We start from the raw sequence: 20,666 nt of genomic DNA on the forward strand, positions 1-20,666 counted from the left end.
ATTGCACTAAAGGAGAGCAAACTCCTACTTCAAAGCTCACTTAAATGCTTGCTTGGTTCATTTCTCTAAAACATGTTGTTCAAGTTGGAACCTGCAGCAAAACACCACTTTGTCAGGTTTGAACAACAGACTGTATGTAAACGTAGGATGTAGTTAAAGCTGAAAAAGTGAAGCCACTGTGAAAGTGCCTTACAGCTACACTGGTTTTCATAGCTAGCAAGAGGAAGCAATAGTCACTGCTGAATACAACACGTAGTTCATTTTGGAAATTACGCTATTTTCAATTATGCTGTATAATAAGTTTTCAGTGTCTGTTGTCTGGTTTAACAAAACTTGATGGTTATGAGTTGAGTAACACCAAAGGTACATTCCAATCCAAACACTTGTGTACAATCTTTATATTAGAAAATGAATAAATACAAATGAATACATTTGGCTGATACAAAGGGACATGTCACATGTGCATATTGGGTTTTGAGAGTCTTCAACTTTAACTTTTTACAAATCCACAAATGCATGCAGCTTTCAAGTGCTAGTGGAAAACTGGAGCATCTGGGCTTCCTGTGTCTTTTGAACATGCCCCTGCTGCTACAAATGTAATTTTAAAAAAGAAAAATCAGTCCATAACTATCAAAAGTCTCCAATTTTATGAAAATGGAGAACAAATCACGAACAAATCACATCAGGATTTTACTGATATGTTTTGGGTTTTTTCATATAGTCATGTTCTATAAAGTGATAAAGTATAACATCTGTGGACTTTGCAAGAGCTTAGCTTGTATAAAGTATTTTATTAAAGGTACCGGTTTAGTTTCAGTTACTTTCCAGAGTTGGATTACCGTTTACAGTTAGTTTAAAAAAAAAAAAAAAAAAAAAAAAAAATATATATATATATATATATATATATATATTTTTTTTCAGATTCAGATTTTTCTTTTGTCATTTGTCAGCTTTCCTAATGTACATTTTAAAGATATTCAACTACTTTCCAGCTTTGAAAACTCAAATCACTGAGCTTTCAGCATTCAGACCACATTTTCTTCAGGAACTTCATTCACTTGTTAATTGTTTTCCTTTTCCGGGTGTATGATATGTTATAGTGTGAGGTAACTGGCAGTTTATAAAACTCTGCTTTCACAGTACTTTTCCCAAAATTGCAATATTATAAATGGTTCAACTTTCAGATTCTTTATATTGGCCTCTTTGGTGATTTTCTCTTCTACAGTGTTCACGGAGGGTTAAAAAGTGTCACTTGTATTGTTTCCCCTCATCTTTATTTTTAAAGGCACAGTTTCTTTCTCAGCTGTAAGCCCGTGCATCCACAATGATGGAGCACTTTTGAAACATTTTCTAGAATAATTTTGCCACTGGGTGTCACGCTGCCACGGTGATGATTGGCTGCAGCAGCGGCGTCGCTCTCTACGTGCCTCTATGACGCGCCGCTTTTTTTCCCACCATGCACCGGGGAATGTCTAAGGAAAGATGGCGGAAGGAGGAGCGGCTGATCTGGATACCCAAAGAGGAGAGGTCGCGACACTGTTGAAAACACAACTAAGAAAGGGAGACACTTGGTAAGAATTGACTGTGATCTTTTCAAGGGCACTGCGTGGCTCTGGGCTGGGTCTGCTGAGCCTGTCAACCCCACGGAGGATGTGAAAGCAAAACGGCCGGGCCGTGTTGACAGTGAGCTCCGAGCTAGCTAACGGCTGCCTGTCAGCTTCATGTGTCAGCTTGGCAGGCTAGCGCTGGTTGAGCTCTCGCTAAGACTTAAAACAGTTAAACTAAACTTATATGCTGTATTTTGGTGTTTATATCCTTCACTTCCAAAAAACTGTGTCACATATTTTCTGTGGATGTGTAAGGAAGGCTACATGCCGTTTGAGTGATACAGATAGTTATCAGGCTATCAGCTAATTGGCTAGCTTGCCGATGATCCAAGCGGTTTGCCTGTCAGTGGGTTCATCCCCCGACTTCAGCAGGGCGGAGTCGAAAAAAAAAAAAACACCTGTCAAAATCACAGAGCCAGCTGGCTAGGCTTGTAGCAATCTGAACTCAACACGGCGGCTAAAAGCTACTGTTACAACTGTCAGTCTGTGTAATGTATGCCTCCCAAAACCAGATTTGTTTCGGGTACTCACCACAAGGTAGCCTCAAGGTAACCTGGTTTATAGCCCAATAGTTTAATGCACCCCACCCCACCATCCCTTTTATATAACTCTTGTCTTTCACATCTTGCTTTTAGTAGAGATGTTGTAATCTTGATTGCTTTCTCTGCAGGTACCTAGTGGACAGTCACTGGTTCAAACAGTGGAAGAAATATGTGGGATTTGACAGCTGGGACAAATACCAGATGGGAGACCAGAATGTCTACCCAGGACCGGTTGATAACTCTGGTCTTCTCAAAGGTAAGTCAAGTAATAGTCCATCTCTTTATATCTCTATTTTATCCCTTCTAAAAGTATATGATAAATGTATGGGAAAGCAGTTTTTGGTAGGTTAGCTTCGTGGGCAAGTGACATACACGCACACAAAAACATTGTCTACTAACCAGAGAGTAGCCTTTCTTTGGAGGGGGGTCATAGAAAACTCTCCAGCTCACCTTGTTCTTTGTGTGTTATCAATAGTGTAAGTGTTGACCCACAGAATGTGCTTGTTTAACTGCACGTGTATGACCCTCCCTCCCTCTAGATGGGGATGTGCTCGCCATCAAGGAACACCTCATTGATGAGCTTGACTACATTCTGGTCCCAACAGAAGGCTGGAATAAACTCGTCAGCTGGTATGGACTCACAGAGGGTCAGGAGCCAATCGCGCGCAAGGTAAGGGTTCAGTTATTAGCATAAGATTATGAATGGATTTTTTAACATTTGTTCTGCTGCCAGCTCAGATTGTTTTCTCATATACAGAATCAGAAGGTTTAATGTGCACAGTGACTTGTGTTGGGGTAAAAGGGAGAACATTGTGCTAATAAGGCTGTTTGGGGAAAATCAGACATGCAGCACTTTTGGAAAAGGAACTTTGAACTTGTGTCACTGTTGCTGAACAGTGAATAGTATATGACTATGATGACAGATATTTAACAAAAAGAACTGCAAAGAATAGTTAACCATTACATTCATTTTTGATGTAATTTGGTTGGTCAGGTAGATTTACACAGATTTACTCTGTGTACTCTACACAGAATCTCAGAAGTAATAGTGAAAGACTGGGTGTTTACTTATCACAAAGAAAAAAAAAACAGTTGCCTTTCATTCATTTCTTTTATGAATGAAACGCAGTATGTGTGCTTATTTTTTCCATATTAGCATGAGAGTATGTAAGGTTTGCTGGAGTAAAAAAAATGAAGAATGCTTATATGTTTGTGATTACAGTTGAATACTTGTGTGTGATGGCACTTTTGCTATCAAAGCAACTCTTCAAATCTCGCTAGTCATGGCATCATGGCTGCTGGAAGCACTTCCTCTTCCCTCTCCATATCTATCAGTCTGTCTCTTGTCTCTCCCCCCCCCCCCCCCACATTGACCCTCCTCTTTTGCCATGTATGTCATGTGGCGTATCGGGTAGCTGCAAGGTTTCTATTTTCAGGCAACGTTCTGGATGACTGAAAAGCTACATGGAGCGATCTGCGAGACACAACATGAAGGAGGTTTTCTTCTTCTTTTTACCCTGTTGTTTCTATATTGTCAACTTGAGGGTGGGGATTATGCTGGGGGGAACTGTAGGATTGTAGTCATTGGTGTGACACTGTGGCTCCTTCCGCTTTCCACTTGTGGTTTGATTGCCAACAATGGTGGAGAGCTCCTGCGTCCTTGTTTTCCAAGCGGAGGAATGCCAGCTGAGGTCACACTAAGAGAAGCAGCGCGTAAGCTTTTCAAAGGAGTGCGAGGAGAGGCAAACCAGTATAGGAGAAGCGGCGTGGGTGGCCTAAATGGTTTTGGCTCGGCTTTGATTTGAGAAAATGTGTCAGAGCTTGGTGGTGAGTTGGACGTTGACTGAGCTCACAGATGGGTTGTGCGCTGAGGTGTACTAGCCCACCGAGAGCCTTGAGTAGGGGAGGGTTGTGGTGCTGAGAGAGTCTAAGCTGTGTGTGAAGGACTTTTGCAGTTTAGTAGCGTGAGTGTCTGTGTGCTGGAGGGGCTCAGGGGTGAAATAAATAGGCTGGGACCCCTCAGCTGTTTCCACGAGGTGCTGCTAATTTAGGCACTTCACCCTGACTGTGAAGTATCAGGACTCCAGATGAGTAGAGACCAGCGCAGCAGAACTTAGTGTGCTTTGTTATCCATTTTGTTAAGCATTTTCTAGCACGTTAAACTTAGGAGTTTTCTTTCAGTCTTGCAGGAATTTGATAAACATGAGATAAGGGTTGCATCATGATTATTTTTGCCAGCTTGGTGTCACGGTTTCTTTTTGGGTGCCTAAACTTCTGTCAAAGGTAAGCTCAGCCATGATAACAATTGGACAAACATCATACAGTCAAAGGCTTCTGCTGGCATGACTGAGCCAAGCTTGCATCTATGTTGGAATCTTAAACATTTAGTTTTTCATGTTTTACTTCTGTCTGTTCAGCCTGACTTGTTACTGTTGTCTGTGGTGTAATGTAGTGCTACATTCCTGTTGGCTGATTAGTGGACGGTTAGATTGTGAGATTTTTACACAGTTAAATTTTATGTTCCGTTGTAAGTGCAAACGTTAGACTTCTCTAAGGCAATCATTTCTGAGTTATCTACACGGTTCTTTTACATTGATCTTTTTGTGTGGGACAGCCCAAAACCATACAGGGTTACTCATGAATTAGGCCCGTGTCCCTCATTCTTTGCGTAGTAATTTAACATTAGATAATCATGGTTTAAAGCAGTAAATTGATAATCATCCTCTTTTTGCAGGTGGTTGAACAGGGTATGTTTGTGAAGCACTGCAAGGTAGAAGTGTACCTGACCGAGCTGAAGCTCTGTGAAGACAGCAATATGGACAATGTGATCACCAAACGCTTCAGTAAAGCTGACACAATAGGTAGGCACTGCCTAAGCAGTAGTAAGCACTGGTTTCCGCAGAGTTCCAGAGTTCCTTGGATCTCAGTTCACATTTCACACTAATTATATATAAATACATTTACTGTTTGTGGTATTTGTGTTTAAATTAATTGTTTTTCCAACTATTGTTGCCACATGATGATTTATTTCCCCTTTTTGCTGCAGGGGAAACAAAGAAATCTTGTACATAAGACTAAGTGTTTTTTTGTTTTGTTGTTGTTTGTTTTTTGTAAGTATTATGCAGTTGTGACACAACAGATACACGCTAGTAAATGCCATATTGTTTGCCAGTGTATGGATACTAGCTATTGTATCCTTGCATTGAAACATGAAGTAAAAACTGTTGTTTTGTTTCTGTTGTTGTTTATAATTCAGCAGGCTGTGCCCCCCAGCCAGAGCTAAAGAAAATAAAATGGAAATGGAATAAATTTTGTGTTTTCAAAATTATTTACTCAAGCGTGATTGACATTTTTGTTTATCGAGTTAGATAACAGTAAAGTGCGAAGATTAGAAATACAGAATTGTGTTTATGTGCATGGTCACCCCACTAATTCTCATTCTGAGCCAGGAAAACATTCTTGGATGCACAAATGATATACAACATAGATCTAAATATATCCTTGGGATTTCAGATATTAGAATCACCTCCTGCGTGCATTCAAACACATGAACTTAACACTCTGCTCATGTTGTTTTTGAATAACTGTGTCCAAGTAAATATTTACTTTATTCTATTGATGTAGATGATGGAGTTGTTGGTTTTTTTTTTTGTTTTTTTTTTTTTGTATGGTTGTTTTATTTCACATTTTGTTTGTGCACATGAGTGTCATGCCTTTTTTTTTTTTTTTTTAAACAGCACAGTGTTGACTGCATCTTTTTGCTAATGTGTTTGTAGATATGATTGAGAAGGAAATGAGGAAGCTGTTCAGCATCCCTGATGAGAAGGAGACCAGGCTGTGGAACAGGTACATGAGCAACACCTTTGAGCCTCTCAACAAACCTGACAGCACCATCCAAGATGCCGGCCTCTACCAAGGACAGGTTTGAACTTTTCCACTCTTTTCTCAAATTCTCACTATGTGAGAAGAATTTGGATCTGGAGGGTTCCTTTTTATCAAGAGAGGCAAGATATTTCAGAAAATTGTCAGATGTGTAAGAATATGGCTTGCTCTATAGACCGTCATTCCTGAGCTCAGGAAAAGATGTTTTAGTTCTAGTTTCCGTTGGATATGGTTTCCCTCGTATTGTTTGGCAGATACGAGTACTTTTTCAGGTCATATCAGAAAACTTGTCTTTTCTTGATCTACTTGGAATCTGCATCCAAGAGGTTATTTTTGTTGATCCATCCATTCTTTTTGTCTCTGCTCCTCCTATCTAAAATTAAAATAAACAGCTATTGCAGATAATGGAAAACCACAAGATTGTGTTGTTTAGCCTTTTTCTAGCTGTTGCAAGAAAAAGGCCTGTAAGTTAGAACACTTGAACTCCTGAAATTAAGATTCAACTTTAAAGACCTTATAGTAAAGCTAGTTTGAGGCCGGCTCATGAACTAGAATTTTCGCGCATAGAACCTGACATCAAACTGACTGCGGACTTTACATATTTATTAATTTAAACATGTGGCTGCAGTGACTCAGCAGGCATCACTGGGTTGTCCTACTTACCTGCTGCTGCTACAATCACGTTAACCCAGTAATGGTATTCAGTGTTTCCCACTGATAGGCAGGACTTGGAGAGGCTGGACAGGTAGAATAAGAGTATGCTTGGAGACTCAAGTATTTCACAGTTTTTATATAAGAGTGATGTTATCTGCAGTCATGTCACCAGTTATTTTGAAATTGTCCTGGATTGAATCTGGTAACAGCAGTCACTGTTCTGCTGTTTTTGAAAGCCTCTTTAATTAAAACCTGCACCAAGTGAAGAACTGCTTTATTTGTTGCTACAGTAAACTCATCAACGCTGCAGAACAAAACAAGGACCTCTGTTGACAACTTGGGTCATGACGCCAGAGTTGGAGGTCCGTCTGTGGGACAAACCTGGTGACATTTCTCTACATATTTAGAGGCACCTTGTCTACAATATCTTTTACTTTTTTCTAAAGTGTGGGTGTGCCTTCTTCTGCATAGTCATGACCTTACACACCAGTACTCCACCCTGCTGCCACAAATGGATTCTAAAGCTGTCACATATAAAATATAATAGCTACTTTCAGCCAATGCTTTGTCACAAGGATTCACCACAGGGGTAGCTCCACGTATTCCATTGGGGAGAATTTTATGGTAAATGGTAAATGGCCTGCATTTGTATAGCGCTTTTCTAGTCCCTAAGGACCCCAAAGCGCTTCACACTACATTCAGTCATATACACATTCGCACACTGGTGATGGCAGCTACATTGTAGCCACAGCTGCCCTGTGGCGCACTGACAGAGGCGAGGCTGCCGGACACTGGTGCCACCGGGCCCTCTGACCACCACCAGTAGGCAAACATGGGATATCTTGCCCAAGAATATTTGGCATGCAGCCAGGAGGCAGCCTGGGATCGAACCACTGACCTTCTGGTTAATGGCTGACCTGCTCTGCCACCTGAGCTACAGCCACTCCGAATGACGCTAAAGGGATTTGTGTGAGATCAAATCGGGGATCTTTGACTTGTTGGGAAGATAAATTCAGATAAAGCAAGCCAATAACACTTGGACACAGAGTAGAATTTCAAATGTCTGGTGTGTTTAAAGTAGTGGAAGCAGATGGATCCCTCTTTTCTTTCTGCCTTCTCCCGCAGGTTCTCGTAATAGAGCAGAAGAGCGAGGATGGCACATGGCCCCGAGGCTCCACGGCACCCAAGTGAGTGAATGACACACTGCCTGGCTTACATTTCTTTGGCTCTAATGAGTTGTACCACAGTAATGGAATCAGATTCCTACTTTGTACTCTAACAATACTGTCACTTTACTAAAAGCTACACGTAAGCAAAGTATTATTGAATGGCAGATAACTTGTATGTAGTCAGTTTGAAGAAAAACAGTAATGTGATGTGACACCACATCAGATTTCCTGCTGTGGGGATCTCTCCCATCGATCTTGCCATTATCTTCCTCTCTGGAAAACCTGCAGAATTAAAAGTGTATTGGTTTTAAAGTTTCCCTGCCACATCACTGCAGCGCTGCATCATCGTCAAAGATTTCCGCCCCTTGTGACTTTGCCTGAGTTTCCTTCTTTTTTTGCTCGACCTTTTGTTGCTGACATATAGGGATGGGTATCGTTTAGGTTTTATCCGATACCGGTGCCAAATCGGTACTTTTGAAACGGTGCCGGTGCTCAAACCGGTGCTTAAAGAATGGAGAACACAAAATTGGTCCAAAAACCTCTCATGTTCAGCTGTTTTTTTTTTTTTTTTGTAAAAAGATAACAATGTTAGCCTTTTCTGCAGCTATGGGGCATATATGATATCACTCTTGGCTGGAAGCAGTGCTTAAACAATGGAAAAACCACAAACTTTATCCAAAAACCTCTCATGTTTAGCCGTTTCCCTCTTTTTCTTTGGTCATTTTAGCCTTTTTGGCCAGGGTGAAGGGAGTATCTGCCATCAAACCAGAAGACAGCCGCATGTAGCTATGATGATGTTTGCTAGTTCACCTTACCTGCATTAATGTAATAACGTGGTTAGCCTACTCAACGTAAATTACACACGAACAACATTAAGCTACTCACGCAGAGAAGAACGGCTGCTGCTGCATCATCATCCTCATCATTTCTGCTACACTGGCAGGGCTATGGGCCAGGACTCTCCTCTTCGTGTTTTTGGGGATGTTGCTAACTCCGGGTCTGATAACAGGCACCACACCCGCAGTAGATGCGCTCGGTGTGAGGTCTCGCAGCAAGCTATCAAATACAGCGCATTTCTTGGCTTTAAAAAAAAAAAAACGCTATGCGTCGCCAGGTGTTTCATCGGATTCGAGGTGTTCCCTCCTTTGACAGTATCACAGTATCAGCTTAAAGCACTTGTTGCAGGCTGCTGAGTTTGCATAATTTGCTGTGAAGTACAGCCAGACTTTTGACCGCTTCGCCTTGGGCATTTTTAATCTGTAGCTTATGGAATCAGAACGATGCCACCTTGAAACGAAACCGAAAAAAATATTGAAACTGAAAAAATATATTGTAACTGAAATAAATGTACTGAAAAATCTTGTATTGAAACCGAAAAAAATTGATAGTGAAAAACAATTAATTGAAACTGTAATTTTTTTGTTTTCGCTTATAATTTTTTTTTTTTTCAGTTTCAATCCATTTTTTTCGGTTTCAATCTGTTGGCACTGTTTTGGCGTCCGGGGGCGCGGATTCCGGCCCGCATGTATTTGCTATATAGAGGTCACTAGTGCTGACCAAGCTGCCATCTTTCTCTCTTCCCGTCTTTCAATGGCTGCTTCAATTTCAGCTTGACCCTCCAAACCGCAAGTAAGTAATCATTTTTTGTCATCTTTCCTTGCTGTCCCATTGGACTGGACATTAGTTTAGTTTTTTTTAGCTACATCTGGTGTGGTAAAATGCTGGTATTAGCCTATTCGTCGTAGCAAGCTAGCCTGAAGCTAATATTTGCTAAATTTAGGGACACCCGTGTCTCTGTAGGAGTTGGAGGCCGGTGTTTTAGGAACAGCACAAGATCTCATCAACAGGCAGTGTTGGGCAGTAACGTAATACATGCACCGGAGTTACGTATTTAAAATACAAAATATGAGTAAATGTATCTGTTACAGTTACCGTTCAATAGGTGATATTGAGAATACAGTTAGTTTGTTGAAATAAGTGGATTACATGGCGGTATTTTCCTGTTTCATATGTTAGGCAATGGTCTCTCAATTTTTGGTAATTCCACGCCGGTGGAAACCCAAACAAAACGCGCAATAAGAGCCTCTAAAAATTATTATACAAAAATGATTTAATATGAAGGCAATAGCAGTGTTACAGGCATCGCCCTAAACAATGTAGCCTCATGGGCAGTGTAGTCTGTGCTGCAGGGAGAATGGACTGCCATACCCGTTATGTGTCTGTGAGCGAGGGAGGGAGAGAAAGGAAAAGTACGAGCTGCCACGGAGCAGAAACGGGAGCTGGAAGCATGTAAACATAATAACCACTGCAGCCAAAAAGAGTGCCTGACAAGCCCAGCTGTAAGTAAGCTATTAAGACTCGACTGTACACTGTGTTCGTGTTTTCCTCTGAAACAATAAGCTCCATTGGAGCAGCCTTTCAACGCCTCTCTCTGTCTCTCGCAAGCAGAGTTGACCCAGACAACAAAGTAAAGCTAGTTTTCAGCTACGAGCCCGACACGAGGCCGACGTATTAGCCAGAGGTCCCTTTACTACAGTTCGGAGCCGCGGACCTGTTTTATATACGCGTGGGATAGTTTTCTATACGAGATCACAGCAAAAAGTGCAGCCTTACCTAATGTCCACCTACTGTTACTCATTTATATTATGATTTTAACATCTACTTGGTATTGGTATGGCGAGTAGCCTTCAGTAATAGTAATAAATCACACAGCAATAGTACATCCATGTAGTTGTAAAGTATTCAGAATACATTACTTCTATAATCTTTGGTGGAATACATTTTAAAATTAACCTTCCCAACACTGTCAACAGGTTAGCACCTCATACCACAGTGCAGCAAAGCAGTCTCATGAGTGCTGGGAAGGACAAGCCCAGAGCCCAAAACAGACAGTCCAGGAGATGACAAGGTTAGTAATTGTATGGTGAAAATTATACTTTGTTATTTTGATTGGCAAAAGAAAAGTAAATACAAAATCTGCTTCTCACATATAGGGCATTTCCAAGATTTTTTTTTTTCTTCAAAACTTCTTCAATTTCTTTCATTACAGCTGTCCTGTGCCAGATGTTCTGTTGACCCACAGTGAGAGGCATCATTTCATAAACACCAGGAAGACTGAAACTCATCGCCGGGATCAAGCAGGGCTCGTGATCTTCACCAGCAGCTCCCTCACAAGAAGGATGAACCCAGCATTTCATGAACACTGATGGAGACCTTTGCTTTGTGTAATGTTAGAAGTACTCAGATAATCCTCAGAGGAATATCTTTAAGTCCTGTAGAAAGTTAAATATATGTTGTGCTCTCTGGTTACTCTGGTATGAATGACTCTGAATTACTTTATGATAAATAACACACTATTGTCAAAAAACAGTGAAAGAATTCCAGATCACAAGTTTTTAGTTCAAATACAAGTAACAACCTTTGACTTTAATCAGGTTTTATTTAATTGTGTCAGAGAAAACATCATGTGCTCTTCATGTAGCTGAGTACATTCAGTGTTTAAAACAGAAGTTGTGCAGGTCTGAGATCAGCAGTTTTCTGAAACACCAAACTGAGGTACTGTTAATGCTGATGTATAGTGACACAGTTACAGGGGTGATTAATCCTTTTGTCTTTAAATTTATCAATAAAACAGCTGCAGCTTTCACTGACAGCACATGTGGTACTTTAACCTTTGTACTGTTTTCTTCAGTTAATTTTGGAGTTACTACAAAGATTGAAGCTATAGGATGATCTGTCTGCTGTCACTGGGTGGTGCTGAGGTCTGAATCTGAGGACGGCTCCTGTAATCACAAACAGAACAGAATCATCACAAACTGAAATATAAAGTTTATCTCTCAAATCTGAAATAGAGCTGATCCTTCTCTGTCCTCACACACTCGGAATCTGAAGTTGTTCAGTCCTACAGTTCTGCCAACAGCTGTTTATTTTTTAGTTGTTTTAAAGGCCTTATATACTAACACATTTTCTAATATCATGTTTACCTTTGAGTTGTTGATGCTTTATAAATGGACATCTGCAAAGATGAGATGATGGAGCAGGTTTCAGTCGAGGTTCAGTCTGCTGCTGCATCCTGGTCACAACATACAGAGGTGTTATCAGCTCAGTATTGAACAAGAAATATTAATGTTTCAAATTATTTGTCCTAAAGGACGCAAGCTGTACAGAGTATTGCACATGTGACTTTGTGAACATAATTCATTAAAAATAATTCGGACAGTTTTTTAACCTGAATATTTGTAACAAACTCAAAAAAAAAAAAGCTAAAAAAGTAATCAGAGGAAAAATGTAACATTTTAACTTAAGCTGACAAGCGGAAGTAGTTGGTTTCAGTACATAAGTATCGGGCTTTGCTATTTAATCCGTAGCTATTGACTAATGAGGGGTTACTGAAGTGCCAGGTTTTTAAAATTGGCGTTAATGTCGTTCCACAAGTGGAAAGCGACAGAAAACATGCTGCTGTTTGCACATATTTAATAATCAGCTCTGCACAGGAGCAGAAGCAGAGTCCAGCCTGTTGCTCTTACAGTATAATACTCATAATAAAAGTACAGTAACCGTGGTTAGTCACCGAGCAGCCCGGTGCGTTTCTCTTGATTTCTTTAGTCAGGGTAAATTCATTCACCTGCACGGGTTAGCTAAACGAACTTTACAAAACAAGTTTCCCCAACAGCCGAGTGCTCATCTTAGCTAGCTAGTTCCTTAGCTGGCTAGGTAGCTAGCTAAGGACCTAAATTACGGATTAGCTTACAAACACATTTAACTTACCAAAAATAATGCTGTGGGGCCTCAGGTCCTCCTGTCCGGTAGTCCAATTTACTGAAGAACACCTCAGGCTGTCACTTTGAAATAGTCGGTAATGTAAACCTGAACCTCTCAGCATCTGCCATTTCCGAACAGACACGTGCAACTTTGTCCGTGACCGCAGCCGCGTCGTCAGTGTTTTCTCCAGTCATTGGTCAGCATTATAATATATGCAAATACATGCGGGTCGGAATCCCCGCCCCTCAGCGCGCCCCCGGACGCCAAACCAGTGCCAGCAGAGTGAAACTGAAATATGGATTGAAACTGAAAAAAAAAATTGTAAGCGAAAACAAAAAAATTGCAGTTTCAATTAATTGTTTTTCACTATCAATTTTTTTTTCTGTTTCAATACAAGATTTTTCAGTACATTTATTTCAGTTACAATATTTTTTTTTCGGTTTCAATATTTTTTTCGGTTTCGTTTCAAGTTGGCATCGTTCTGATTCCATAGTAGCTCTGCTCTAAAAGAACGTACATACCTGGACCCGCCTACTATCCTCGGAAACGTAAAATGATTGGCTAGAAGTGTATCACAGCTCAGGAAAAAAAAGCACCGAAATAAAGCACCGAAATGTGCGCTGCTTTTCGTTCTGGTTACTACCGTTTATGTCAGAACGGCACCGGACACCGGTACCCATCCCTACTGACATATCACTCCGTTTATTTTGTTTCATCGCTGTTTAATTTGATCGGCACTCAGCTTTCTGGAACAGCTCCTTATTTTCCACTCTAATTCATGATCTATTCTTTATCTTTTGAAGGTCATCTGGTGCTTCCAATCTCTCTGCTTTGCCAAAGATCTCGCCTTCATCTCTCACAAACAATCATAACAGCAGCTTCAACAGCAGGAAGTAAGGCATAGTTGTGGGTTGAATAGCAGAGGGGTGGGTTTGGATGGGAACAGCCAGAGATGGAGCCTGATGTGCAGCCTGGAGTTCAGGACAGAACTTCACGCTGAAGTCGCCAGAATGCTGGAAGGAATTGGCTTAAAAATTTGTTGCTTTTAACTTATGTAAACTTTTTCTTGACTCTTTTATCAGTTCTGTTTAGACTCATTCCATAATTCCATTACTGAAGCTGTTTGTAGCTTCTCACTATGAAATTCATCTAACTCTGTTTTGTACAGGTCTATCTCTGGTTGTAATTTGGGTGTTCTAAATCTCCTGATGATGCATTTTCAGCTGTAAGAGCTGATAGAAAAGAGGGGGGAAGGGCGCTTGCGTTGGACTGATCTCTTAGAATTTCTTCAGTGACAGTAGACTCTCTTTCTATTAACAACAAAGCCTCTGGGTGCCTTACTCAGCTTCTGATTATATTACTCAAATTTGCAAATCTATTTTCCAATTGATGATGGCACTGGCTAGCTGTGGTTGCATGATTTGGGCTAATGTGGTGGTTATTTCATCTAGCAACATTCCACGAGGTTTTGCTTCTGTATGTTATTTGATTTAACACCAGACTACATCTAAATATGTCTTTCAGGAAAATTAAAAACTTAAACCTTGAACATTTGTTTAAATACAACACGACAGCATGCTGTCAGTCAGTTACTTTCAAGTTCATGTTCCTAGTAGATTAGCTGGTAATGTCAGATGATTTTTCTCCTGTTCCCACATAATGTACAAGACCATAAAGTTTCCAGTAGGAATAACTGACTCTAGGGTTCAGTGATTGATAAGATTTATAAATCTGTAATGCAGACTAGACTTCCTAATTTAAATGTCTTTCTAATACCTGCAGCCTCTTTGTGGCTGATAGTCCTGAGGGGAGTCTGCATGTGGCCTCTTATTAAAACTATGCCCATATCCACAAACTTCACAGAGACTTGGACAGAATCTTTGCATTTGTTTGCTAAAACTGACATGACTGCTCATTTCATCAGTCTTCATTTCCTGAAGCATAGACCGCAGTTGCCAAAAACTGTCTGACTCATCAGGCAATTGAATTTGGGTGGAATCTGCTTTTTCATAACTTTGGATCTTCCTTTCTGCATTTAGTTAAAAAAAAAAATCAAAATAAATAAATAACATAAGTCAGCTTGCAATGCCATTGTAGCTAACCTGGGAAATGGCGCCAGAAATACTACTATGTTAAGCTGATTATGCTACAGCTACAGGGTACTACTGCCTGGTGGCTGTAGAATAATTAGCACTCCACCCTCCACATGCCAGGAGCATTGTCTTGTCATACCCATTCAAGCCAACCTGTAACTGAATGATTAGCTGTGCTAATGTTAGCCAAACAGAGCAGTTTCTTACATTTAGACTAGCCTTGTACCCTAAATTTAAATTCCAGCATATACTGCCCTCTTAAGGCTTTTTTTTTTTTTTTTTTTTGTGTAATGCTCTGCAATCTGTGACGGCAGTTTAACAGAAAGCAGTTTCTGTGCTTTTGACACAATGGAAAATTATAGTCTTGTTTTCTTTGTGTCCCAGTGTAAAATGCAACTTGGTTAACAAGTGAATGCATTACTCTCCAAAAAGAAATTCAGTTTATGCCCAGTCATGCAGCTCTACTGCTAGCCTACGTGTTGAGAATATTGAACTCTTGCCTAAATATATTGTTTGTTGTGTATTGTTTGACCCAGAGGCTCTCTCAGCCATGTCCAAAAGATACACATACACTCTGTGGGTGGAGCTTACTGCCTTTGCTGTCCAGTGGACACTGTTCACTGTTCCCTCCCTTCATGAAATGCGTGTGATTTACTGCATGCTGGAGTGTGTGTGTGTGTGTGTGTGTGTGTGTGTGTGTGTGTGTGTGCCTGCGCGTGGTAGATAATAGACATTGTGCATCACATTTCTCAGTACTGTTGAAATGCAGAAATGGTAGTCACAGGCTTGGCCACCTTAAAAATCAATATTGACAAAGAATGAAGGTGTTAAAATCAACTGAGCCTTTCTTTGAATTCGTAAAAGTATCACAATCATAAAATACTTTCTCAGACATTTTTTCAGCTCGCACGTCTGACTTGTACTTGAAGCATAGTTGCACATTTTTGCCACAGCCGATGCATCTTTTTCTGCACAGTCGATGGATTGTTGAATGCACAGAGTGGGTGACTTGGGGAAATTGGATCTTTACTCTCAGCAGCTCTCCTGTCCCTGATTCACTCTGGTAGCAGCGCTGTCATTTTTTTTCTCTCTGAATTATACATAGGGATTTTTTTTTTTTTTAATTAATTTTTCCCCTTTCATATGAAGTGTTCCCATATTACATAACCCTTGTCTTTTTGATTCTGTGGTTTCGGCCTGGTCGGTTTAGCCTCAGCAAGTGATGCTCTGCAACTGCATTAAGTGTCACCGTCCTGCGAGGTAGCGTCCCCTGATTCTGGCAGCCAGTCTCTGCTCCTCTCACACACTCACTCTCTCCCTCTGTGTCTTTTGATCCCTTTACCTCTCCTTTCCTCCGAGCTCATTGCGATGCACATGTTCTGCAGTCTGAGTGACCTTCAGAATACGTTTCATCTGTTCCCACTTCTCACCTTCTCATCGCCTGCCTGTACACACATACTGCCCCTGATGATTAAAAAACCACTTCTTTCTCTGGGTTGGAGTTTATTTATTTAGATCATCCCCTTTCAAACCTCTCATGGAGACAGCCATGACATATTAAAGAGGATGAAAGAAGGGTGTGTCAAAGTGTGATTTACTTAGTCCAGAGTGTCAGAGGTTGTGTTTTACCAGCAAAAGAAGGAAAAAAAGAGCAGGAATTTGTGCTAGTGTGCAGAGTAAAGTGAGAACAGTGATATATGCATGCTAGTGTGAGAAAATGGGATAAATTACGTGCTGGCATGATTGTGTTAATGTGTCTTTGTATGTATGTCTCGACTCCTCTCTGTAAATGTGAGTTGGTCCTGTGAATACTGCAGCCTCAGCTGGATGCAGTGGATCAGCTGCTTCCTCCATCCCCATCTCATTTCTCTTCTGTCATCCTCTCCCCCCTTGTACTGTCCGCCCCTCCCCCCCATTCTCTTTGCTTCTCCCGCCCTCCCTCTTTCTCTGTGCACCTCTACCTCCAGCAGCAGCAGTCTTGAGCATCCTTGCTGCTGCTGCTGCTGCTGTTGCTGCTGCTATAAATATCTGCTGGTAGCCGTAGAGCAGCAGAGAGCAGCAGGCAGGCCAGAGGGAGGAGCAGAGGACAGGACGGCATAGGACGGGGGGGGGAAACGAATTGAAGCAGAGAGGATAACGAGATGACAGGCGATTGAGCCCGAACAAGAAGACTGGGAGAATTGAGGAGAGGGGAGCTGACCAGTTAACTCTAAGACAGACCAGAATGTGTGCTTTCGTGTGCATTGAATTGTACAGTTTTAAAGGTTGGCCTGTGCTGGACTTGGAATCAGATTCAGGCCTAAACTTCACCTGGACTATTCAAACTGCTTCTGGAGCTGGATTGGCTTGAGCTGAGTTAAGACTAAGACTCAACAGTCAAAACTGGAGCCGGACCGTCCTTTCTGATCTCAGATACCCAAACTTTTCATACAAGGGACCCAAGAAAACCCCATCGAAGCTGCTGGCTGTCTAGTTTCGTGCGGACATGCAGGCCATCAAGGGCCGGGGTGGGGCTGAGATGTCATGCTCCTGTGTTGCTGGTGGTGCCTGAGGCCTGAGGCGGTGGAGCTGGATGGCAGGAGGGTGGACCACCGAGTGTTGAACTGCGAGGCAACTGCCTCCACCGCCATCGCAGCAGTTTCCCTTGACCAGTGGGAGCCAGAAACGGCCAACGCTGCTTTATCGAGCTCCCAGAGGTCTGCTGATTGCTGCAGCTGGGCAGGCCTATCTTAAGGCTCTTAATAATTGTCTAGGAAGCTGTAAAGAGAGGGGATGAAATAGTGAAGCTGTGTACCTTCTAGTCTTTGTAAAGTTTTGTTGTTTGTTAAAAACTTTAATTTGATTTAGTGTAGATGTTGTCTGTTAGTATTAGATTTCTCTGTTCATCAGTGTTCATGACTTTCCACAAACGACCCTGTTTAATCTCTCAATGTCTGTATGTTGATTGTACAGTGTGAAGAATTCGAGCTATAGTCTACCATCCTACCACCCTTACAGCAACAGTTATGACTACTCGGACCAGAGCAGGCAGAGCGAGCGCTCAGGCTTGTGTGGACTCTCAAACCTGGGCAACACCTGTTTCATGAACTCTGCTGTGCAGGTAATCTTTTCATGGAGCTCTTTAGAGTCTGGAACTATGCTAATTAGCACGCCAATGTTTACTCAAAATTCTACAGAGAAAACTTCAAAAAATAAAAAATAAAAAATCCAGTTAATTTGAAAGATATTTTTCTCTCCTGTTTTTGCATTTTAGTGTTTAAGCAATACCCCTCCGCTGACGGAGTACTTCCTCAAAGACAAGTACACAGATGAGCTGAATGAGGACAATCCACTGGGCATGAAGGGGGAGATTGCCAAAGCCTACGCGGAGCTTATTAAACAGCTGTGGTCAGGCAAATACAGCTACGTCACCCCGAGGCCTTTCAAGGTAATTCCTTGGAAAAAATATATTAAATGTGTGAAGGAACCTTCATCTTTGAATCTTCACATGTGTTAAAAAACTATTTTTGATCGATGTTGGACAGATGAAGGCTTGCATCAATCTGTAGGAGCTAATAATCTCATGATGGCACTCCCCAATGAAATGCATAAACAGACATGGACATTGTATGGCCGCCGGCCACATCCAGTCCATTGGTAGGCCCTGTGAGGTCGATGGGACATTAAAACATAGTTAAAAAATCATTTTTCTCTCTTTTAGCCACCAAATATTCCCCATAAGAGAATAGCTTATTTTGTGTTTGTTGTTGTTGTTTTTTTTGTTTTTGTAGTTTGTGGGAAATGAAAATTTGTCACTTGCACTTTAATTTGAGTGTTTTATTAAGGTGAGTGTGTTTATCCTGAAATTTTGATGGTGCAAGTAAGCAAATGTGAATATTGATCAATGTCTATGAAAGATTTGAGTTTGCTAGCCTGGAAGCTGTCAACTAACAATTAAAAATATTGATCCAGAGTGAAGAATTTTAAACAACATTCATTTATTTACTGCAATTTGGATTGAGAAATACAAGAATTTGAGTAATGCAGAGTGGGAACAAACAATTGAGTTGATGTACCCTCTGAGAAAAAGAAGTATTTGAGAATGTGCCCCTTTCCAGGTGAATTGTGACAAGATGGATCAAAGACTTTGTAGGAAACCTTGAACTTCAGTTGAAATCACAGCAGACAATTTTGAGTTTTTCTCCTTGGCTCTGGATGAGAGCTGCAACACAAGCGAGTTATTATGTTTGTAAGTGAGATAACTAAAGACTTTGAGCTGGCAGCAGTGCACTCAGTGAAAGAGACAGACAGGGAGGGATTTGTTCACTGTCGAAATTTGACAAGGACAAATGTCAGATTTAAGTTAAAGTGATTGAAAGTGGTACTTCTGCATTGTGTTAAACACCAGGAGCTGTCGTGTAAGCCAGTGCTGAAAATGAACCATGTTGTTGTTAATTAAAATAGTTTTCTAGTATAAACAGTTTTAATAACTTCATCAGAGTCGCAGACTTTCTACAGATAAGGAGACATGCTCAAAGATGTAAGTTCTCTTTGAATTGAAGTTTATCGAAATTGAAATTTGACAAAGTTTAACATCCAGGTACAGCTCCTCAGTTAGTCACATTTAGACCTCATATACACTAACCCTGACTTTAATGCACTTGTTCAGGCCCAAAACAGACTAGATTTTTCTCACTCAGATGAAGTAATTAATCTACAAGCAAAATAGAAACAGCACTTTGTATGAAGTTAAAGGTATTTGAAATTGCTTCTGGGAATGTTGATTTAATAGTGATAAAATATTGGTGTTTTTAACTATGCCTTTTTCATATTTTTATTAGCTAATTGCAACAGCTAGTCTTAATCTTATTGCTGAGCGTATAAAGGTTAAAACCATTTCAGTTTAAGACCTATGGGCTACAGAATAGAGAACATGGACATCTTATATTATTTTGAAAGAAACCGGTTACTCAGTGTGATGTATTATGATGAGGCCGACTTGATTTTGCTCCTCTACCCATGTGTTTTTTCCAAAAAGTATGTTTGTTTTTTTTCTCCCCTCCCCACTCATCCAGACACAGGTGGGCCGCTTTGCTCCCCAGTTCTCGGGCTACCAGCAGCAGGACTCTCATGAGCTTCTGGCTTTCCTTTTGGATGGCCTACATGAGGACTTGAACCGCATCAGAAAGAAGCCCTACATTCAGCTCAAGGATGCAAATGGTCGGCCTGATAAGGTGAGACCAGCGGCTCATGAATGGATTGATAAAAGTAAAAAAAGAAAAAAAAGATTTATTTTATTTATTTAGTTACATTTTATTAAATTTTTGTGTATACCTGTTTTTGTTTTTTATGCCAGGTTGTGGCAGAGGAGGCGTGGGAGAACCACATTAAGAGAAATGACTCCATTATTGTGGACATCTTCCACGGTCTTTTCAAGTCGACTCTGGTGTGTCCTGTGTGCTCGAAGGTCTCTGTGACCTTTGATCCTTTCTGCTACTTGACCCTGCCACTGCCCATGAAGAAGGAACGGACACTAGAAGTTTATTTAGTCAGACTGGACCCTCTGGCCAAACCCACACAGGTAACAAGCTGAGCACAGAGAGGAAAAAAAATGACTACTGTAAGCAGTATCATGCCATTTCATGTATGAACAGCAGGCAGTAATCATGTTTTTGTTTTTTTTCCCCTCAGTACAAACTAACTGTGCCGAAAGTGGGCTACATTTCTGACCTGTGTACCTCCCTGTCCAACCTGTCAGGCGTGCCTGCTGAAAAGGTAGAATATTTAGCATCAGCCTGCGCAGGAATCCTGCCTCTGTTATCATGTTGTAATGCTGACATCTACTTTTTAATAGATGTTGTCCTCTGAGCTACAGAAGCTAGTGAGGGGAAATGTTGCATATTTTTCAGATAAAGGGAGAGGTGAGGAACAGGGACACAAAGGATAACTAGAGACCAAGGGAACTGGAATTCAATATGT

At 41.0% G+C, this 20,666-nt stretch overlaps 1 protein-coding gene and 1 long non-coding RNA gene across 5 annotated transcripts in view; one reads left to right on the forward strand and one right to left on the reverse strand.

Annotated features, from left to right (window-relative positions):
* Positions 1 to 1,441: 1,441 nt before the first annotated feature.
* usp15 (ubiquitin specific peptidase 15) overlaps positions 1,442 to 20,666 on the forward strand; it is a 28,773-nt gene continuing 9,548 nt past the window's right edge. Inside the window, exons 1-13 of one of the 4 annotated variants that reach the window (XM_082509768.1) lie at positions 1,443 to 1,571; positions 2,278 to 2,405; positions 2,689 to 2,819; positions 4,884 to 5,010; positions 5,926 to 6,071; positions 7,811 to 7,872; positions 13,419 to 13,508; positions 17,661 to 17,808; positions 17,962 to 18,135; positions 19,763 to 19,921; positions 20,044 to 20,268; positions 20,379 to 20,462; positions 20,597 to 20,664. In XM_082509768.1, the coding sequence (XP_082365894.1) occupies positions 1,483 to 1,571; positions 2,278 to 2,405; positions 2,689 to 2,819; positions 4,884 to 5,010; positions 5,926 to 6,071; positions 7,811 to 7,872; positions 13,419 to 13,508; positions 17,661 to 17,808; positions 17,962 to 18,135; positions 19,763 to 19,921; positions 20,044 to 20,268; positions 20,379 to 20,462; positions 20,597 to 20,638 (1,605 nt within the window). In that variant the 5' untranslated portion in view covers positions 1,443 to 1,482 and the 3' untranslated portion in view covers positions 20,639 to 20,664. Of the gene's footprint in view, positions 1,572 to 2,277; positions 2,406 to 2,688; positions 2,820 to 4,883; positions 5,011 to 5,925; positions 6,072 to 7,810; positions 7,873 to 10,667; positions 10,763 to 10,903; positions 11,525 to 13,418; positions 13,509 to 17,660; positions 17,809 to 17,961; positions 18,136 to 19,762; positions 19,922 to 20,043; positions 20,269 to 20,378; positions 20,463 to 20,596; positions 20,665 to 20,666 lie in introns of those variants that run through there. The other 3 variants (XM_082509766.1, XM_082509767.1, XM_082509769.1) reach the window with 3 other exon arrangements.
* LOC309691823 lies at positions 11,535 to 12,814 on the reverse strand. The gene is made up of 3 exons (XR_014272126.1): positions 12,622 to 12,814; positions 11,838 to 11,926; positions 11,535 to 11,636 (listed from the first exon to the last, which is right to left on the reverse strand). It is a non-coding gene; the product is annotated as an uncharacterized lncRNA (long non-coding RNA).

Source organism: Aulonocara stuartgranti, assembly GCF_965226115.1.
Source record: "Aulonocara stuartgranti genome assembly, chromosome: 17".
Lineage (NCBI taxonomy): Eukaryota > Metazoa > Chordata > Actinopteri > Cichliformes > Cichlidae > Aulonocara > Aulonocara stuartgranti.